We start from the raw sequence: 17,110 nt of genomic DNA on the forward strand, positions 1-17,110 counted from the left end.
GGCCCCTGCTCAGATATGGAGGGACAGGAAAAAGTCTGAACTACTGTCTGACCTCAGCATGATTTGATCTTATCACTTGATCCCCTACAGAGATATTGCTGTTGGATCTTCCAGTGGGATGCTGGGAGGAGACCTGTTTGAAATCCTCCCAGCTCAGCTGTTTCCTCATCAAATCTGTTGTTCAATGGTATCAGCTATTTCCTTGTGTTTTTCCTGGTTTACAGAAAATCTTAGTATGGAAAAATTTATTTAAATTTATTATTCTCTGAAATGATAGAAAAATGGTGTATTTCAGCCTTATGGAAAACATTATTGTAACTTCTATTTTTCTTCAGTGTTAGGATGATCCTATTTTTATAGGATATATAACATGTTTGTATTGTGAAGTCCTTACAGCTAAATGAGTGAGAACAGAAATTTCCAAATACATAATTTTGAATGCAGAGGCTAAAAATGAGACTTTTACAAGAATGAAGTATTTCTGTTGAAGTGAAATCTTTTTTTTTTCCTTCCAGAACTGGTTTTAGACATTTTGTTCTGATCACAGTTAATTCATGGTACTTCCTACAATTCCCAGAAAAACTTGCTATGCACTGTATTTTTTTTTCTACTTGTTCCTTTGCACAGGTGTCTGCAAATTTAGGATATATGGCCATTAGCATATTAAACAGTGGTAATTGAACAGCAAAATGTCCTTATTATTACAGAATTGAGTTCCCCCTGTACTTTCTCATTTCTTTTCCACTCTTCCACCCTGTTATATTTAATCTGTGAAGGCAACCAGGGGAAGATCAGTTCTCATTAGTATTGGTGTGATAGATTATAAATTGTTATTGCAAATTTGAGCAGGTACTAAGCAGTCCAGTGTGAGTGGCTGAAATGAGACCCCAGATTACCTCCCCCCCTGCAGATTTCAAAGGCCTGCATTGGTTTATACCAACTCAGAATTCAGCTCTATTATTTCATCTTCTGCTGGGTTATGATCCCACTGAGAGGGTTTCAGCTTCCTCTGTGGTTTTATTTTTTCCCCAAGCAAACTGACTTCACTGGCTCTACACAACAATATGTTTTATTTCATGCATTTTCTTTTTAGTACATGAAGAATAAATTCAATCATATCTTTTTTTTTTCTTTTTTTTAACATAGCATGGCCTACATATTAAAGACACTCAACAGCTGGTTCTGGTGGGAGAATATCTGGATGCCAATCAATTGTACATGGGCAGATTTTGTAGACCGGGATGGCCTTGTCTTTCCCAAACCACATCAGTTATATGCCACAATTCCATATGCTTTTGTATTGCTGATTATCCGATTCTTCTGTGAAAGGTAAGAGACAGAAATGCAATTTGATGCTAAGGTTAATCCTCATTAATGCTAAAAATATCTTTAGATCAATGTTCTTATGTTTTTTGAAGGAGGATTAGTTGGTGGTTTGCTAGAAAGATCTGGTACAGATAATATGGCAGGTGAAAAACTGGGAAATGTTTCCACTGTTAGGAATAGGTGGCTGTGCTCCAATCTAGAAGGAAAATATTTCTATCTCGCTTTCTTAGAACAGTGTTTGGATACTTCTATCTCCTTTTGTTAGAGATACCATTAATTCTAAACTCTTTGGGTTTCCTTTCTCTCCGTTGGTGGAAGGGGGAAGGTATTTGTCCTCCCAACCAAACCTCTCCTCTGGTTTGGTGCTGCCCCAGAACATTTGTGTGAGGCTGATGGGTCCCAGGTGTCCATCTGTGGCCAAGCTAAGCAGGCTGGAGGGGTCTCAAAGTTTCATGTGAACATTTTATGCAGATCTAGTAAAGCTGATTCCTTTTTTTCCCCCCTCACTTTGGCACTGAAAGAGGGATTGCTTCTGCAGCTGGAATCTTAGGGGACAGGCAGGGGTTGACTCCACAGAAGAAAGCTACAATTATGTTAAGATTTGCAGTGCTTTGACTTATTTATTTGTGCCTTTTTTGTGAGTATTTCCTTTTTTTCTATTTTTTTCCCCTAAAGAATGTGATTAGTAGGTTTTTATAATTATTTCAGGATAGAATGAGGAAATTCGGAATGTCGTAAGTTGGACAGACTTAAAACAGGAGCAGATAAGATCACTCATGTTGGCAATCTAAAGTAATTTGGATCATATGTTTCTAACCATTCCCAGTGTCTCCCGAGTAAAGGCTTGCCCAAGTGTGTCTCACTGGTGTGGATAATTAGCCCACACATCTGGCTGCAGGGAATCCAGGGAAAACTGACCATGGCTATGAGTAATGAGGAATCAATTGCTGATATCAGCAGGGCTTTTTCAGAAAGTTCTGCCCAAGCAGAAGGGAGAAGCCCCTGGCACACCCTGCAACGGTTTGGGTTGGAAAAAGGCAGAGAAAGAGAAGCCTTCAGCCTCAGGGAATGGCCATGTGCAGGAGTGGCCCCGTGAAGTACATTCCCAGTGACTTTGCCACCAGGGAAAGCAGCCCGGTAGCAATCCTGGAGCCCGCACGGAGAGCTCTGATCTCGTGCCACTCTCCCTTAACTGTTGCTGAACTCCAACATGCCTCCGAAGAACACATCCTGGCTTTTGTGTCCTTTCCTTCCCTTTAGTTTTATATCATTTCATGGCCACAAACTGGAGTCCCTGGGTCTGCTTTGTTGTGTGACTGCTGATGTGCCGTGGTTCCCTCTTGGGATTAGCTGTAGGGAGATCCCTTCCTCTCCCAGAGCACTGGCAGATTAAATTGCATCAGATCTATCTTCTTCAGATCCTGGCATGAGAACAGCCAAGGGCTTGTAACTGTGTAGTATTTCTGAAGTTTTTCATGGTGTGTCTTTTCAGATATGTTGCCATTCCTCTGGCAAAAGCCTTGGGTATAAAGAATGTAAGACGTGTGAAGCCACAGCCTAATCCTGTTTTAGAGAGTTATTTCCGGGAGTGCTCAAGACATCCATCCCAAGTAAGGATCCTCATTCTTTTAAACTGGGTTTGCTCTTGGAAAATCCCTCTCTTACTGTTTCAATCAGCTATCAGCAATGACATCATGGGATGAGTTCCAGCTGATTGACAGATGACTTAATTTATTTGGGTTTTCGTTGCTGTTCTGCTGACACGGGTTTATGGCATCCGAAACAGAAAATACATTTAAGATGTTTAAATTTCTGGCATGCTGTTCTAGATTACACTGTTAATAATACTTCCAGTGAAGAGCAGTGTTCTATCTTTAACTCATTTCTGCCTGGAGAAAACATCAGCTGATATCTGTTGTTGGAAAGTGGTACCATGTTTATTGCAAGCAATAATGTTGGAACGCTGGCGTGGAAGCCTTTTGATCCGTTACATTCCTGCACACTTAATCCAGGCTTATGTGAGGAGAAAAGCAATCCTTCTATTACCTTGCTGTTTGTTTTGAAAATTGAACAAGGAAAAAAAAGAATAGCCAATGTTTGTCATCTCCAAAAATGAGGCAACTTGATTGCTGATGGGAAGTGCAGCCTCGGAATGTTCACTGACCTGACTCCAGTTCCCAAACGACTGCAGTGCTCCTACACTGGTTTGGAAAGGAAATATGTGCTTTCTAGTAATGAGGGATGTTAATAATTATTGATACATGGAACTTTGCATTCTGTCTCTAATTCTGCCATTCTTTTATTGTGTCTTTTGCCTGATATCATCAGGAATAGGTGTATTGGTGTTCACATATGAGCTCTTCTCTGTCTGGTCAAGTATCCCGGTCTCTGTTTCACCCTTTCCTTCTGCATGGGACAGTTTGACAATGGATCTCTGAAAGGAAGCACAGCATTTTTATACTCATGAGTGCATGGGAAGGATCCAGGCTGCCTCCTTTGGTGTCCAGCTTGGGGATCAGTGTGCCTGGGAAAGCCTGCAGAGGCCTGGCTGGCAGTTGAGGGCATTTGGTCTCTGTTGTCTGTTGACACAAAGTTGATATTCCTGCGTGGCAAGTGGAGAGCTCCCCAGCCAGCAGGATGGGCTGGACACAGGCTGTTGGCACTCCTGCCCTCCCCAGCAGCTGAGGTGCCTTAGTAGCTCACATTCCAGAGGTTTCCCTGAGGGTAGGAGACCAACTGAACTGGACTCGTCTTGGTGGAGGCACTGCTGCTGCCACCCACTATTTGCATACTGACCTTGGGAGGAAAGAACTTCCCCAGGGATGAGCCAAACACTATCTCTGAGCCCCTGGGGGGGTCATCCCACACCTCCCACACGTGGGGATGGAGGAGAGGGAGGAAGCCCCCAGGCTCTGCTGCACGTGGGGCCCTGAGCACCCTGGAGTGCAGGAGTCACAGCACGTGCTGGGCTGGCTGTGCAGCAGGGCTGCCTCACCTCTGAGCACATGGTGCAGAGACACGAGCGTGGCATTCCCGTGGCACTTCCAGGCCGTGCTTCACCCCTGATTTATTTTAGGAGTTGAAGGGAGGCAGTCTGGATCCTGCTCACTGAGAGACACTGACTTGCTCTGCACCATGGAGGTGCATTGGATTTAAGAACAGAGCTCAGGTCACCTGAATTCCAGGCCACGTTTCATCTGCGAAACCCATTTAAATATAAACAAATAATTATTTATAATTAGGTAAGATATTAGATACAGTGTCCACATGTGTTGGTACAAGGCACTTGCCCCTCCAGCCCAACCTCTTGTCTAGCACTAAAATTTGCATCTCTGAAATCCTGACTCTCTCAGGAGCCACCAGAAAGACAGTAGCACAGTTTGTGGATCTGTGCATTTCATGCTTGCTTTATTTATATAAATAAACAAAATATATCAATAAAGATATGTAATTTATATTTTGTATTTATATATTTATAAAAATAAATGAAATAAACATATATATATATAAATCCAGGGTTTCTGCAAGTGTTACCCAAAAGTACCCCCATATATACTTAATATTGATGACATTTTTGGTATTGGGGAAGGTGTTCTGTGAACTACAAAATAAATGGAAGTGACACTGGAGTGCATCTTGCTGCTGACACTGTTCCATTTTTTTGCAGTCAGAGATTCAAGGCCTTGCCAAGAAGTGCAACTGTACTGTCCATTTGGTGGAGAAGTGGTTTAGGAGACGGCGGAACCTTGAGATCCCAACAGTCCTTCGGAAATTCCGGGAGGCTTTGTAAGAAAAGACAATGCTTTTGGTTATTATGTGCTTTACTGCTTAAAAAAAATAATAATTTGAGGTCCTCAGGTGCCTTTTAAGGGTGACTTGTTTCCAGAAAGCTGGGTCTGCCTGATGAGGGCTTTGGTTTGTGAATGCACAAACAAGTTGAAAGGATCTGGTAGCATTTCTCCAAACAGTGATTAAAAGATTAGGTTTACTGTTTCTCCTGAAAAAAAAAAAACAAACTTGAAAATATTTTACAGTTTTCCTCCTCGTGGAATAATGGATTTATTTGTAGGCTCCTGCTACAAAGTGCTGGATGAAAATATGCAGGCAATAGGAAAATATTTTCCTGTCTGCCAGTAATTATAGGGAAACAAAAATGTTTACTCTGGTTTATGTATGAGCCCACGCTGTCATTTTGGGATGGTATCATGTGTGCTGAAGTGAGGTCAAGAGCAGGAAAAGTGGCATCCTGAGTAAATGACAGGTGTCACAGCTTGATCATGGGACACTGTGCAAAGCAGGAGCTCAAACACACTGATGAGAGTGGGCCAGTGAGAGTAATGAATATGGAAAGACTTACAAAACTTCTTGCATATGATTTTTCACACATCTGTGAGAACTTCCTCATACCTGAACACTTTAAATAATTAAAGTGTGGTCCAAAATCTCCTGCAAATGGCAAATCCCCAAATGGATGCAGCTTTACTTGTGTAGCTCCTCCCTCTTGGGTACTGATGTTATCTGTACCCTTGTAAGACACTTCTCAAATGCTCTGTGTACTTGGGTTTTGACTGGTGTAACTACACTGGCAAAAATCCACCTAATTGTAATATTTAACTTCTGTTACTGCAGATCAGCTTAGGGACTCAGGGTTAAAAGTACAGCTGCAGAGCTCAAAGCTGAGTATCAAGATTATTTGCAGTGTGAATCAATGTATGATGATTTAGTCCCTCTGTGGGACATAAATCCAGTTGATAGACAGAGGTGTGTCTCTCTGAAGTCTGACTTCAGTAAACTCTCCTGGCAAGCCAGTCTCCAAGGTTTATTTCTGCTGTTGTTTTGTGGATCAATTAACTTTGTTTCACAAGTGACAATAAGATTTCCTGCTATTGCTAAAAGACCTGCCTGCCATGGGTGTCTCTAGTAACACACAGCTGAAAACTGAGATTCAAACTTGCCTGGCAGCTTGAGTGAGAATGAAGCAAACAGGTTTCTCTTGTGCAATTTGGTGAACCTTCCTCTGCTCTTTGTCAGGGAATTTAATTGAATATAATTCTCTAGGCAAAAAACGAGGAACAGAGTTATTCCATGCTAGTAGTCAGTATTATGAGCATTTTGAAATTTTTGAAAGCCTACAATCTCCAGGATCATTTTTCTGAATCACAAGGAAAATCTGATGAGCCAGATCTAAACCATACTTAGGCTATTAGTGCTCCCAGTTGAGCAACACTGGGGTTTGGAAAGCCCTTTGCATGAAACTTTCCCTGCATTGAGAGACTTACTAGCCTTTAACTTCCCCTACTAAGTTCTTTGTTGTTACCTTCAGCTCAAGAGAAAAGATTCCTGAAGTTAAATCAGAAAATCTTTTTGCATGGCTGTTGTTCAGTGCTCTCCCTGGTGGCAAAGCTCAGAGTTTAAAAGGCACTTGGGTAAAATTTGGTGAATTTGGATGAGTTTTACCTTAGGTTTTGTTCACCAGATTCATAAAGAAGCTTGGCTAAATGCAAGATGAGGTAGTGCTCTGGCAGTATGGCAGTATAATGAGTTCATCTGAAGCACTCTTTATTGCCAAGTGTGCTCAATATGTTTGTAGGGCTGGGGACTAATGGCACAGCCTTGTAGGTGCTCTGTGCTTTGGGTCTGATTCAGAAAACCACTTTACAGCCAACACAGAATCAGTCCTGCCCTATCCACTGGACCACTCACACCTCCCTTGTGTGAAACAGGAGCTGTGAGGGCAGCACCAGCCCCTGTGTAAAGTCTGTCCTGTGCCACAAGGTTGTTTTTTCTAGCATGTCTTGGTTAACTCTGAGCCAGGTATTACTTGTGGGTCCCTCTCTCCCCTTCCGTTTGCTCTCCTATTTTCCTCTGAATTTTTCCTGTCTGTGCTGTGGGTGTTCTGCAGAGTTATTTCCAAATCACCTGAGGAAAGATGCTTTAAAGTTGAGAAGGAAACCAAATGTTTATCACCTGTGCATCAAGTGGCAATTTTATAATTGTTTCCCGAGCTCCTTCACAGGCGTGAGACACATCATCTTGTCTCGCCTCCGCCATCCCATGGCCTCATCCTTTGTTTGTTGTTTTTCTCATGGAATGCTGTCTCAGTCTTTGAACATCTCATTCTTCCACCTGGGATATCACCCTCCAGGTACTGTGGGGCTCAGGAAGGAGGGGCTGCTTTTACCACCCAGGTTCTCATCTCCTTCTCTCTTGTGGCACTTCATTAATGTTTGTCAGAGACCACAATCTCATTTGATACATCTGTCAATCTGTGAGTACAGTGTTCTTGAGGTGCTCTCTCCTTTTCATATTTAGGTTTTCTGGGAGGCTGCTCTCCTCTTGTTCTAGAACAAGTTCTCAGCAGGTTTGGGGCCATGTGCCTGTCCCTGTGGTCACGACCTTTCTTTGCATGTGAAGTCCTCCAGTATTTTCCTACTAATCTTGCAGAGCTCCCCGGGGGAAGGTCAGGCTTGTTCCTGCCAAGGGGAAGAGTGGAAAGGAAGGAGTTTTCCATCACCTGTAGAGGTAGGAGTGGGAACACTTGGGTTGAGGCTGCAGCCACACCCAGTCCCAGGGACAATCCCTCCCACACAGGCTCCAGAGTCATTACAGGACTACTGGCTCCAAGTCACAGTATCCTGCTCTGACACCTAGGAAAGCAGCACCACAGTTCACTGAGATGCACAAGAGCTTTTTCCCCTTTGCTGACAGAGCAGATCCATGGTGCAAACCTGGAAGTTTTATCTGCCTTGCTGGATATCCATGTAATCCACAGAAAGCTTAGATCAGGCTAAATTCTGGCACACCTAGTGAAAGATTGAAGTTTATAGTTAATTCAGACCTCTGTAATAATACATAAACTAATCCAGTAGTTGTTGAAGTTTCGTAAGATCCCCCTGTTGTCAACAGCTGGTGTTGAGAGATGAAGAGAAATGAACCCAGTGACTGGAACAGGTCACTGTTGGTGCACACAGTGACTGGTCAGATTGGGAAGTGTGGGCTGAGACACCTTCTGCAGTCAGGGAACTGTGGGGTGTTCTCAGTCCTGTGGGAATATTTTAGAGGGATTGATACAATGGAAAAGGTTGAGGTTATCAAACATGAATTTTTAGGGGATTTGTTACACTTGTGATCATTCTCTTAATCAGTTCATGCCTGGCTGGAAAATTACAGCTGTCATCACAATCCAAATATCTGTGTTGTGATCATGTAAAAGAATTTGCTACCTTAGCAATTAGTCAAAGCTTAAGTAGTTAAATATTAATAATTCAGATACAGTTAATGTGTGACAACCCTTGATGTAGAGCGTGAGGCCACAATTATGTGAAGATTGTCTGTGATATACAATGATTTGCAGTAATCCTGGCTCAGGACAATATCTATACAAAATGTAATGTTTTGTTTCTATTTTTTTCACTTTAATTTTGCAGCTGGCGTTTCTCATTCTATCTGACATCCTCCATTGTTGGATTTATATTTCTGTATGATGTAAGTTAACTTTCTGAAAGATTGATACCATCTTTTTAACAAAATAAGGACTGATTTCTAGATTTCCTTGAAGTCCATTGAAAGAGCCAGTGATTTCAGTGGCTCTGTGTGTTCACATCCTTGGTGTGTATAATCTAGAGGATGGGCTGCAGTATGCACTGAGATTTAATTTTTAAATTAACTTTTGACCTTCTGTGATAAAGGAATTTATGAGTAATCAGTATTTGTAAGGCAAGTTTTGGGAAGTCACGCAGATGGTTTTACAACACGCCTTGTTAACACCTACAAACGCATCACATGGCCTTGTTTTCCTCAGAGGAGGCCATAAACCCTCTTTTCTGGCAGCATTTTTGGGGGTCACAGCTATTTATTGAGGTGTTGCTGCTGAGTCAGAAGTGGGGAATAACAGGGAGAGTGCTGCTTGTAAGCGTGTGAGCCCTGCCTGGGGTGTCATTAATGCTTCCCCTGAGCAGCGGAACAGATCCCGGCGTGTCCACGTTCGTCTGGCTCCTCTCCCCAAACACTGTTTATCATCATGAACCAGTGGAGTGTGTGACTGGTAAACACAGCAAATTCAATCACTGTGGCAACATATCTTGAGTAATTGCAGTAATAAAACACACACCCACTGCTTCGGATGATGAAATGATGAACTGGAACGTTTCAGGTGTCCTGAAAGGAAGCCAGAAACCTGGGACCAATATAATAAATCTGAGATGTGAGATCCCTCTGGAAACTGGTGGAGAACAGTTATCAGGATTGCAGCTTCTTAGCCTGCTCCACTTGGGGAAATTTTAAGCAGTGAAGGCTGTGAGTTAAGATGGTGATTGTTGCTGAGCTGAGCAGACTCTGAATCCTGTGTCTTCCCCAGAAACCCTGGTTTTACGACATCTGGCAGACGTGGGTTGGATACCCGTTTCAGGTGAGCTTTTTGGGATCTGGCCATCGGCCTCCAGGCATTCCCAGTATTTCCCCATTGCCCCTTCCAATCTGCAGCAGCCTTTTCCCTGCCAACAGGCACCACTTGAAGAGGTGTGGCACCAGAGCCTCTTGTCTTGTTTTTGGGAAGTCCTGCTGACTGTTCCAGGGCTTCCCTGGCATCTGCCCGTGCTGCAACTCACCCCTCCTGCCAGGCCACGGTTATTTCCACCCACCCCAGGATACCAGTTGCACACTGGAGATGTTATGGGTGCTCTCAGTTTCAATGTAGAACCCCTGCACTGCTCCAGGCCCTGCAATCCTTCAGGGCACTCTTATTTTTATAAATCTTCTTATCCCTGTCCTAGGCAGGGGCCAGGAACAAAAGGAATCCTGCCTCCCAGCTGAGTTTTTCCCAGCTCCTTGTACATACCTGCCACTTGGGCAATGTCTTGACCCAAGGGAGCAGCCAAGCCCAGCTTCCTGCCAGCAAATCCATGAGATTTAAGCATAAATAACTGACATTTCATATGTGGGAAGTGAGAATATTTAATATGTTAATTGTTCACCAAAATGGAGGGGGTTTATTTGCAGTTGTTTGTAATTAAATGCAGAAGGACTCTGAATGTACTTCTCTGACAAAAACGTGGAGAAAAGCATGTTAAAATTCAGAGGTGGGGGAGGAACTGCAGAAATTGTGATTTTTGGGCTGAGCAAAGGTTAAAATATTTGGCTCCCAGAACATCCTTCTTAATGAAGCCCAGAACAGGGATTCAGTTGAGTTTAATTTTTTAAGCAAGACTCAGCAGAGGAGCAGGAGAAGTCAGGGAAGGAAAAAAGAAATAATTTCACTTGGCATTTACTGTTTGCTGTTCTCAGAGTTAACTGTGCTTGTCTTCATTACAGACCCTGCTGCCATCCCAGTACTGGTACTACATGGCTGAGATCGGGTTTTACTGGTCTCTCTTATTTACCCTTGGCATTGACATCAAAAGGAAGGCAAGTGGTCGTGCTTGTTTGTAGCTAAAACCTCCCTTTCCATGAGCAGAGAGAAAGTGTTTGCGAGGAAAATCCCCGCCCGGATCCTGGATGAGGTGCAGCCACATGAGGGCAGCATCAGTCTGTGCCTGGCACCCCCGCACACACATCCAGGATTCCTGCTGCCAGGGCATCCCTCAGGGGCCGGCAAGACGCTCAAGGGCTGTACTTGCTTGGCTTTACCTCTTCTTTTTTTTTTTTTTTTTTTGCCTCTCCCCGACAGGATTTCATGGCTCACGTTGTCCATCACTTGGCAGCCATCGGGTTGATGAGCGGCTCTTGGTGTGGCAACTACGTGCGCCTCGGGACTCTGGTGATCTTTGTGCACGACACTGCAGATTTCTGGCTCGAGGTAACTCTGCTCTCCACCTTTTTTTTTTGGCTTGAGTTTCGGTTTTTGGTTTGGTTGGGATTTTTTTTTTTGGTTGTTGCTCAGGTTATTTTCAGTGACATTTTAATCTTTTTTTGCCACAAGTTCCGTACGATCCCTTCCTGACACGGATTCACGGATTTTAGCTTGTAAGATAAAAAAGAGCTTCTAGATAATTTGATATTCTGCTGCAGAATCCATTATGAGAAAAGAGCAGAAGAGAAATCCTTCAGTACAGAACAGGGACTGGAAGTACAGCTGATTCCCTGGGTTGTTCTTGTTTCACTGTTAAAATTAGACCAGGATAATCACAGAATCAGTTGGGTTGGAAAAGATCTCCAAGATTGAGTCCAACCTTTGATCAATCACCACCTTGTCAGCTAAACAAGAGCACTGAGTGCCACATCCAGTTGGTCCTTGAACAGATCCAGGGCTGGGGACTCCACCACCTCCCTGGTGATGGAAGGGACTCCACTACCTACCTGCAAATTTAGCAGCCAAAATTTTGCCTAATTCTCCTATGATTCTGTGACTCTCCAAATTGGCTTTACTGCTGTCATCATGCATCCCCCTGTGTTGAGCCAAGGGTACCTCTACATTAAACACTTCAGGCTGGAGACACTCAAGCTGTCCCTGAACAAGATATCACAGGTACCTACTGGCAGAAAAGAAGTTTCTTCCCCTGTGCTGAAGGAGAAGTCCCTTCCCTGAACTAAATATCAATGTTTAGAAGTGTTCAGTTCTGCACTGTGGTCATACAGACTTGCTGCTGGGTTTCTTGAAAGACAAACACAAATTATGTTTCCTTCAATAGAGTTTTCCTGAGTTTATAACATGGAGATTGAGAGCACAGTTTCATCACCTGTTTTGGTGGCAGTGCCTAAAAGCAGCCCTTTTAGTTTATTATCTATCACTGTCCATTTTCACTCCTCATACTCAGTCTGTTTTATTGGACCAAGTAATTGTGGGGTCATAAAGTTGGGATTGGTCCAGATTAAACAAGTTTTTTTGTTGAATTACCTCTAATCTTGAATTGCTCTGTGTTCCAATTAACTGAGGGCCCTACAGATATTTGAGCTGGAAACTGGTAGGACAGCACTTGGATGGAAACTGAAGTTGAGTACCAGCATGACTTAATCCTGCCACTCAAAAAAAGAAGGGGAAAAAATAATTAATCAAACTGCTTGTTTAAAACTTAGGCTTGGCACCTGAGGCTTTGCTCACACTTGAGAACAGCTGTTCTGCTCAGCCGTGCCCAAGGTGGTTCCTAATGGAACATGCAGAGCTCTGTAGGGTTCACTGAGGGGAGAAGCAGCAATTACAACCTTTCTGAGTGGGACAGAGACCAGCACTAAGATCTCCTGCTCTCAAAAAGGAGAAAACAGAAGCTGAATTATGCCCAGAGGAGGGTCAGTAACAGGGATGTACCAGAACACCTGTGTGAGAGGGGCCACCACCACTCCTGAGCAGCTTCTCTTGGACTCAACCTGTCTGGAGTCTGGTAGAAAAATGAGGAATTACCTCTGTTGGCAAGAGCACTTTGTGTTTCCACAACACTTGGATATTCTGGTTGGAGAGCTGCTCTTTAGGCCTTTGATACAGAGTCCTTTCCTTTAGGATGAAAGGAGAAATATAAACAAAGCATCTGTTCTGATGCTGCTTTATTAGGTACCAGTAACATGCTTGCTTTACATGTCAAACTGGGAGGAAATTTTCTTCCTGCTTAGGTGGAAGATGAGTCTTTATTTATGAAAGCACAGAATTTATTTCAGAGAATATTTACAATACATTTGGTGGTTTCTCTGCAGGCAGCCAAAATGTTTAATTATGCTCACTGGGAGAAAACCTGCAATATACTCTTTATCATCTTCTCTATCGCATTCTTCATCACCAGGATCATCCTGTTCCCCTTCTGGTAAGCAACATTTAATGGAGTCACAGGCTTTTACTTCATTCCCACTTCCCCTGAGAGGTTACTGTTGGTTGGGGTGGGAAAAGGGGAGGAATGGATTGGACTTTAAAGAGCAGAAGCAGAATTGTCATTATTGTTGGCTACTAAGGGATAGCAAGAAGAGTTGACAGAAACTGTCATTTTCTTTAAAAGTTCTTAAGTGAAAATAGTCTTAAAGGAGCCTCTTGAAGATCTGCTAACCTAAATAAAGGCTTTTATGTATTATTTAACTTGTAAATCGTAGTTAAATGCTATGAGCTCCTGCATTTTCAAGGGGGTTGAGCTACTTAACCAGGAGAAATCATTTTCCCTTTCATTCCACCCCTCCTGCTGTAGCTGCAAAGTCAGAGTATGTGATTGTAGTTCAATTTTTGTAGAATCTTCTTTCTGCTCCCCAGTTCTGGGGTGGTGCCTCACCTCACTCACCCACGCCAGGAGCACTCAGAGGAGTGAGGGTGAACCAATTAATTCATGAAGTCAACACAAATAAATCTTAACTTGCTAAATACTTGGATGCCTTTGGAGTGCCATAATTTAATCTGCTTTGGAGTATCCACATGGGTGCTTACTGTGCTCAGTGTGTTTAGCTATTAAAAGTGTTTAATGTGTTTCACATTCACAGCCCTAATTTGCCTTCGTGCCCCTCCCTGCACGTGGACAAACCCTTAGAGGCTCAAGCTGCTTAAATTAAGGGTTCTGAACACTGATCAACACAAGGCTTTAATTTCCTGTAGTATTTGCCTTCAGAAAGGCTGATGTCTTTCACTTTATTGTGATTTTCTGATTAACTGTACAAGTGATCTCCAATCATTTTGCTTCACCGAGTTTCTTGTTCTACAGTTCTTGAGCTCAGAAGCAAAACATGAGATTAAAGGGACTCAAAAAGCCCCAAATAATATGGAAGTAGTGAAGTCTGAAGATGGACAAAACATATGTTAATTAACAAAAAGCCCTGTAGCAAATCCTGTAGGATTTTCTCTGGAGCGTGGATTTCAGATTAGGGAGAATTTACATTAAAAAAGGCCTAGACAAGCTCTGAGTTGCACAGTATCCAGACCACACAGAGATGAAGATCTAAAAAGCAGGGCTTTTTTTCTAACCTGATTTAGAATACTTTCATGCCAGACTCAGATTTCTCATCTTCTGAAGTCTGTATTTCAGTGGAGATGCATAATCTAGTTAAGACAGATCTTGTTAATTAATCTGCCATCTTTGCAGAGCTTTTTAATATTAATCAGTTGGGACTGTGACATTAGAAATAAGTGTAAATAGAGAAGAAATCTTGCACTGTAACAGTGACCTTTGTTTTTAAGGATTCTTCGTGCCACACTCTATCTGCCAACCTACTATTCCACGACTCCTGTCATAGCCTATTTTTTATTCAATGGGATGCTGTTGACCCTCCAAGGTCTGCATTTATACTGGGGTTACTTAATCTACAAGATTTTGAAAAGGTTCGTTTTCCTAAAGGTAAGAAATTTCTCTTCTTCATAAAGATGTGTGAAGTATCAAACAGACTATAATACTTCCAATAGATTAACTTGGAATTTATTAATGTTTTCCTGAACTTTCAAGTCGGCATTTTTTATAGGGATCTGCAAAGTACAGAGATGTTCAAATGTGCTTTGTCCCTTTCATTGTCAGACCTCAAGTCATAGGTCAGAATATCAAAACCTCAACTAGAACCTTTTTTTTTTTGTCTGTATCTGATGTTTTGCACTGATAGTAAATGAGAAATGAGCTCCCCCCAAAACTGAAGCCCAAAGGTGGTGCAGAACTCTTTAGGAATTCCTGTGTTCCAAGTGAAAGCAATCTTTTGTCACTGGACTTTGTAGGAATGTACCAAAACAAAGGAGAGGAGAGATGAGTGATGAGATCTTTGACTACAAGTTTTCTGCAGTAGTTAAAGTTCCTCAGGTTTGTCTAAATCTGAGGTCAACTAAACTTGAGCACTGGTTTTGGATTAAGAAAACCATATGAAGCTGAACTAGTATTATATTATGGCACAATTAAATACTGTGCTATTCAGCTGGAGCAGAGAAACAGTGCAAGTCTGCTGCTGCATAATCTGCTTTTACCTTGGAGAGAAAACTCACGTGGGAAAAACCTCTAAAGAAAACTGCCATTTATGTCTTGTTTGATTGCCTGAGGTAGTAACATTTTTCTTGTGCCATGAAGTGGCAGTGGGGTGCAGTGTAGGTAAAACACTGAGCAAAAAACATTAAAGAGAAGGACTTGGGAGAATCTCTCTAAGATTTGGGATAAGCATTGACAAGTATCTTTTTCTAGTTAAGATGAAACTTTAATCATGCTGCTGAAAAATGGTATTTCTTTTGAGGCTCAAGAAGCAAAAGTTACTTGAACTGACTCTGTCCTTTTATCTGAAGCAGTTAATGCTGTGAAGAATCTGAAGGAAATAGAAATATTACTGTCTCCTGTATTTAATTGTTGGTTTACTGCTAACAGAAACCATCCTATAATTATTGGATTCTCTAAGATCTCATGCAAATAGACAGCTGGGTATCACAGGGAGACCCAATGTCTGCCCTGGAAGAAAACTGCAGTTCCAAACCCAGCAAACAGCTGCACATAAGGGACAAATCTGTGGAAGGAATGGTTTGGGTCATTCTGCTGCTAAAACAAGCTTCTCTGTTCCCTTAGACACTGAAAAGCTTGTAAATTTTACATGTCATTTACCTCTGTTTGACTAATTACAGAATTATTTCTGGCCTGACTTATGGAGTGTGAAAGGGATTTACTTCTTGTTTTCTTTTGTGATGTTGGCCGTGTCTCTGTGCTGTTCTTGCTCAACCCCTTTGATGAAATGGAGAGACATCCCCCTGCCCTGCAGCAGAGCTCTCCATCCATGCTGCTTGAGGTTCTGAGAGTGCACAAAGGTGGCACAGAGGACATGGCCACCCCAGCTATATAAGGCCACCCTGCCCTGCTCGTGTGCCTTTGTCAGGGGCAGAGATGTTTCATCTCCACATTGGAGCTTTGTCGCGTCCGTCACTGCTGAAAAATGGGAAAGCACCAAGCCTGCATCCCTACCACGGATTTCTGATTCCTTATACAGCTCTCTGAGAAGAAGGCTTTCCAAATAACATTTTTACAGTGGTAGCAGCAGCAGCCTGAGCCCTTTTCAGTCTGGATGACTTCAGCTGGCTTGCATGTGCAGCCTGTTTTCCATAGCGGTGGCAAACTTGGCTGTGAAAGCAGCCGGTGCCTCCAGAGCTGGAAAGGGAACGTTGACAAGAATGGTGTTGGCAAGGCAGTGTTTTTATACCAACATCTTTGTTAGAGACACACTCCACACAAATAGCTGCTGCTATTTTAGGGAAATACCAGTAGACCATCATCCTTGTGTCAGAAGGGGTTTGTCTCTCTGCCCAAGGCTCTTAAGTTTTCATTCAGAAAACAGGCAGTTTTTGGTGTTTTTCTTGAAGCAACAGTTTTAGCTCCTTCAGATGGAAAAATGAAGTCATGGTGGAACTGGGAATAGAGGCTCATGTTGTTGTTTAACTGAAGGAAGCTCAGAGCAGAGGAGGGTGTAAGGAATTTTTTCAGTGCCCTCTGTGCCTTGAGCCACCCTGGGGTTGTGGGGTCACTGCAGCCTCGAGGGTCGGTTCCTCCATGCAGGAGGAGATGGCTCTTGGCTGACACTGGCTGCTCAGAAGCTCTTCATCTCAGATGGCACCTCCTCTCTGCACCAATGAAGGGCACAGTTATCCTCAGTCCTCTGGGATAGCTCAGCTGACTGATTTGCTTCAGCAAAAAGGAACTCGGACCACAACTCTTGTGGTTTTTCTCCTCCCAAACGCTGCAGCCAGAGATGAATGAAAATGAGGGAAAAGGGAAGAAGGGAGATGATCTTGCTCTGTCCATCTGTGTCCTGTTTCCTCAGCCATGGGTGTCTTTGGTGGCACAGAGCAGCACTGGTGGTCTCCAGGCTCACAGCACTGGTGCCACCTTTCCCTTGGCCCAGTCCTCCAGGAATTCCCCCCTAACAAGGGGGAATTCTG

General features: G+C 43.0%; 1 protein-coding gene across 4 annotated transcripts in view; it reads left to right on the forward strand.

The window, feature by feature from the left end:
- CERS3 (ceramide synthase 3) overlaps positions 1 to 17,110 on the forward strand; it is a 46,079-nt gene that overhangs the window by 14,377 nt on the left and 14,592 nt on the right. For all 4 annotated transcript variants that reach the window (XM_017805143.1, XM_017805142.1, XM_017805141.1 and 1 more), the window contains exons 2-10: positions 1,147 to 1,329; positions 2,819 to 2,936; positions 4,994 to 5,112; positions 8,754 to 8,811; positions 9,683 to 9,733; positions 10,636 to 10,728; positions 10,991 to 11,119; positions 12,946 to 13,052; positions 14,402 to 14,558. In XM_017805143.1, coding sequence (XP_017660632.1) covers positions 1,148 to 1,329; positions 2,819 to 2,936; positions 4,994 to 5,112; positions 8,754 to 8,811; positions 9,683 to 9,733; positions 10,636 to 10,728; positions 10,991 to 11,119; positions 12,946 to 13,052; positions 14,402 to 14,558 — 1,014 coding nt within the window. In that variant the 5' untranslated portion in view covers position 1,147. The remainder of the gene's footprint in view (positions 1 to 1,146; positions 1,330 to 2,818; positions 2,937 to 4,993; positions 5,113 to 8,753; positions 8,812 to 9,682; positions 9,734 to 10,635; positions 10,729 to 10,990; positions 11,120 to 12,945; positions 13,053 to 14,401; positions 14,559 to 17,110) is intronic.

This window comes from Lepidothrix coronata, unplaced genomic scaffold, assembly GCF_001604755.1.
Source record: "Lepidothrix coronata isolate B3197 unplaced genomic scaffold, Lepidothrix_coronata-1.0 Scaffold11, whole genome shotgun sequence".
NCBI classification, from domain to species: Eukaryota; Metazoa; Chordata; class Aves; order Passeriformes; family Pipridae; genus Lepidothrix; species Lepidothrix coronata.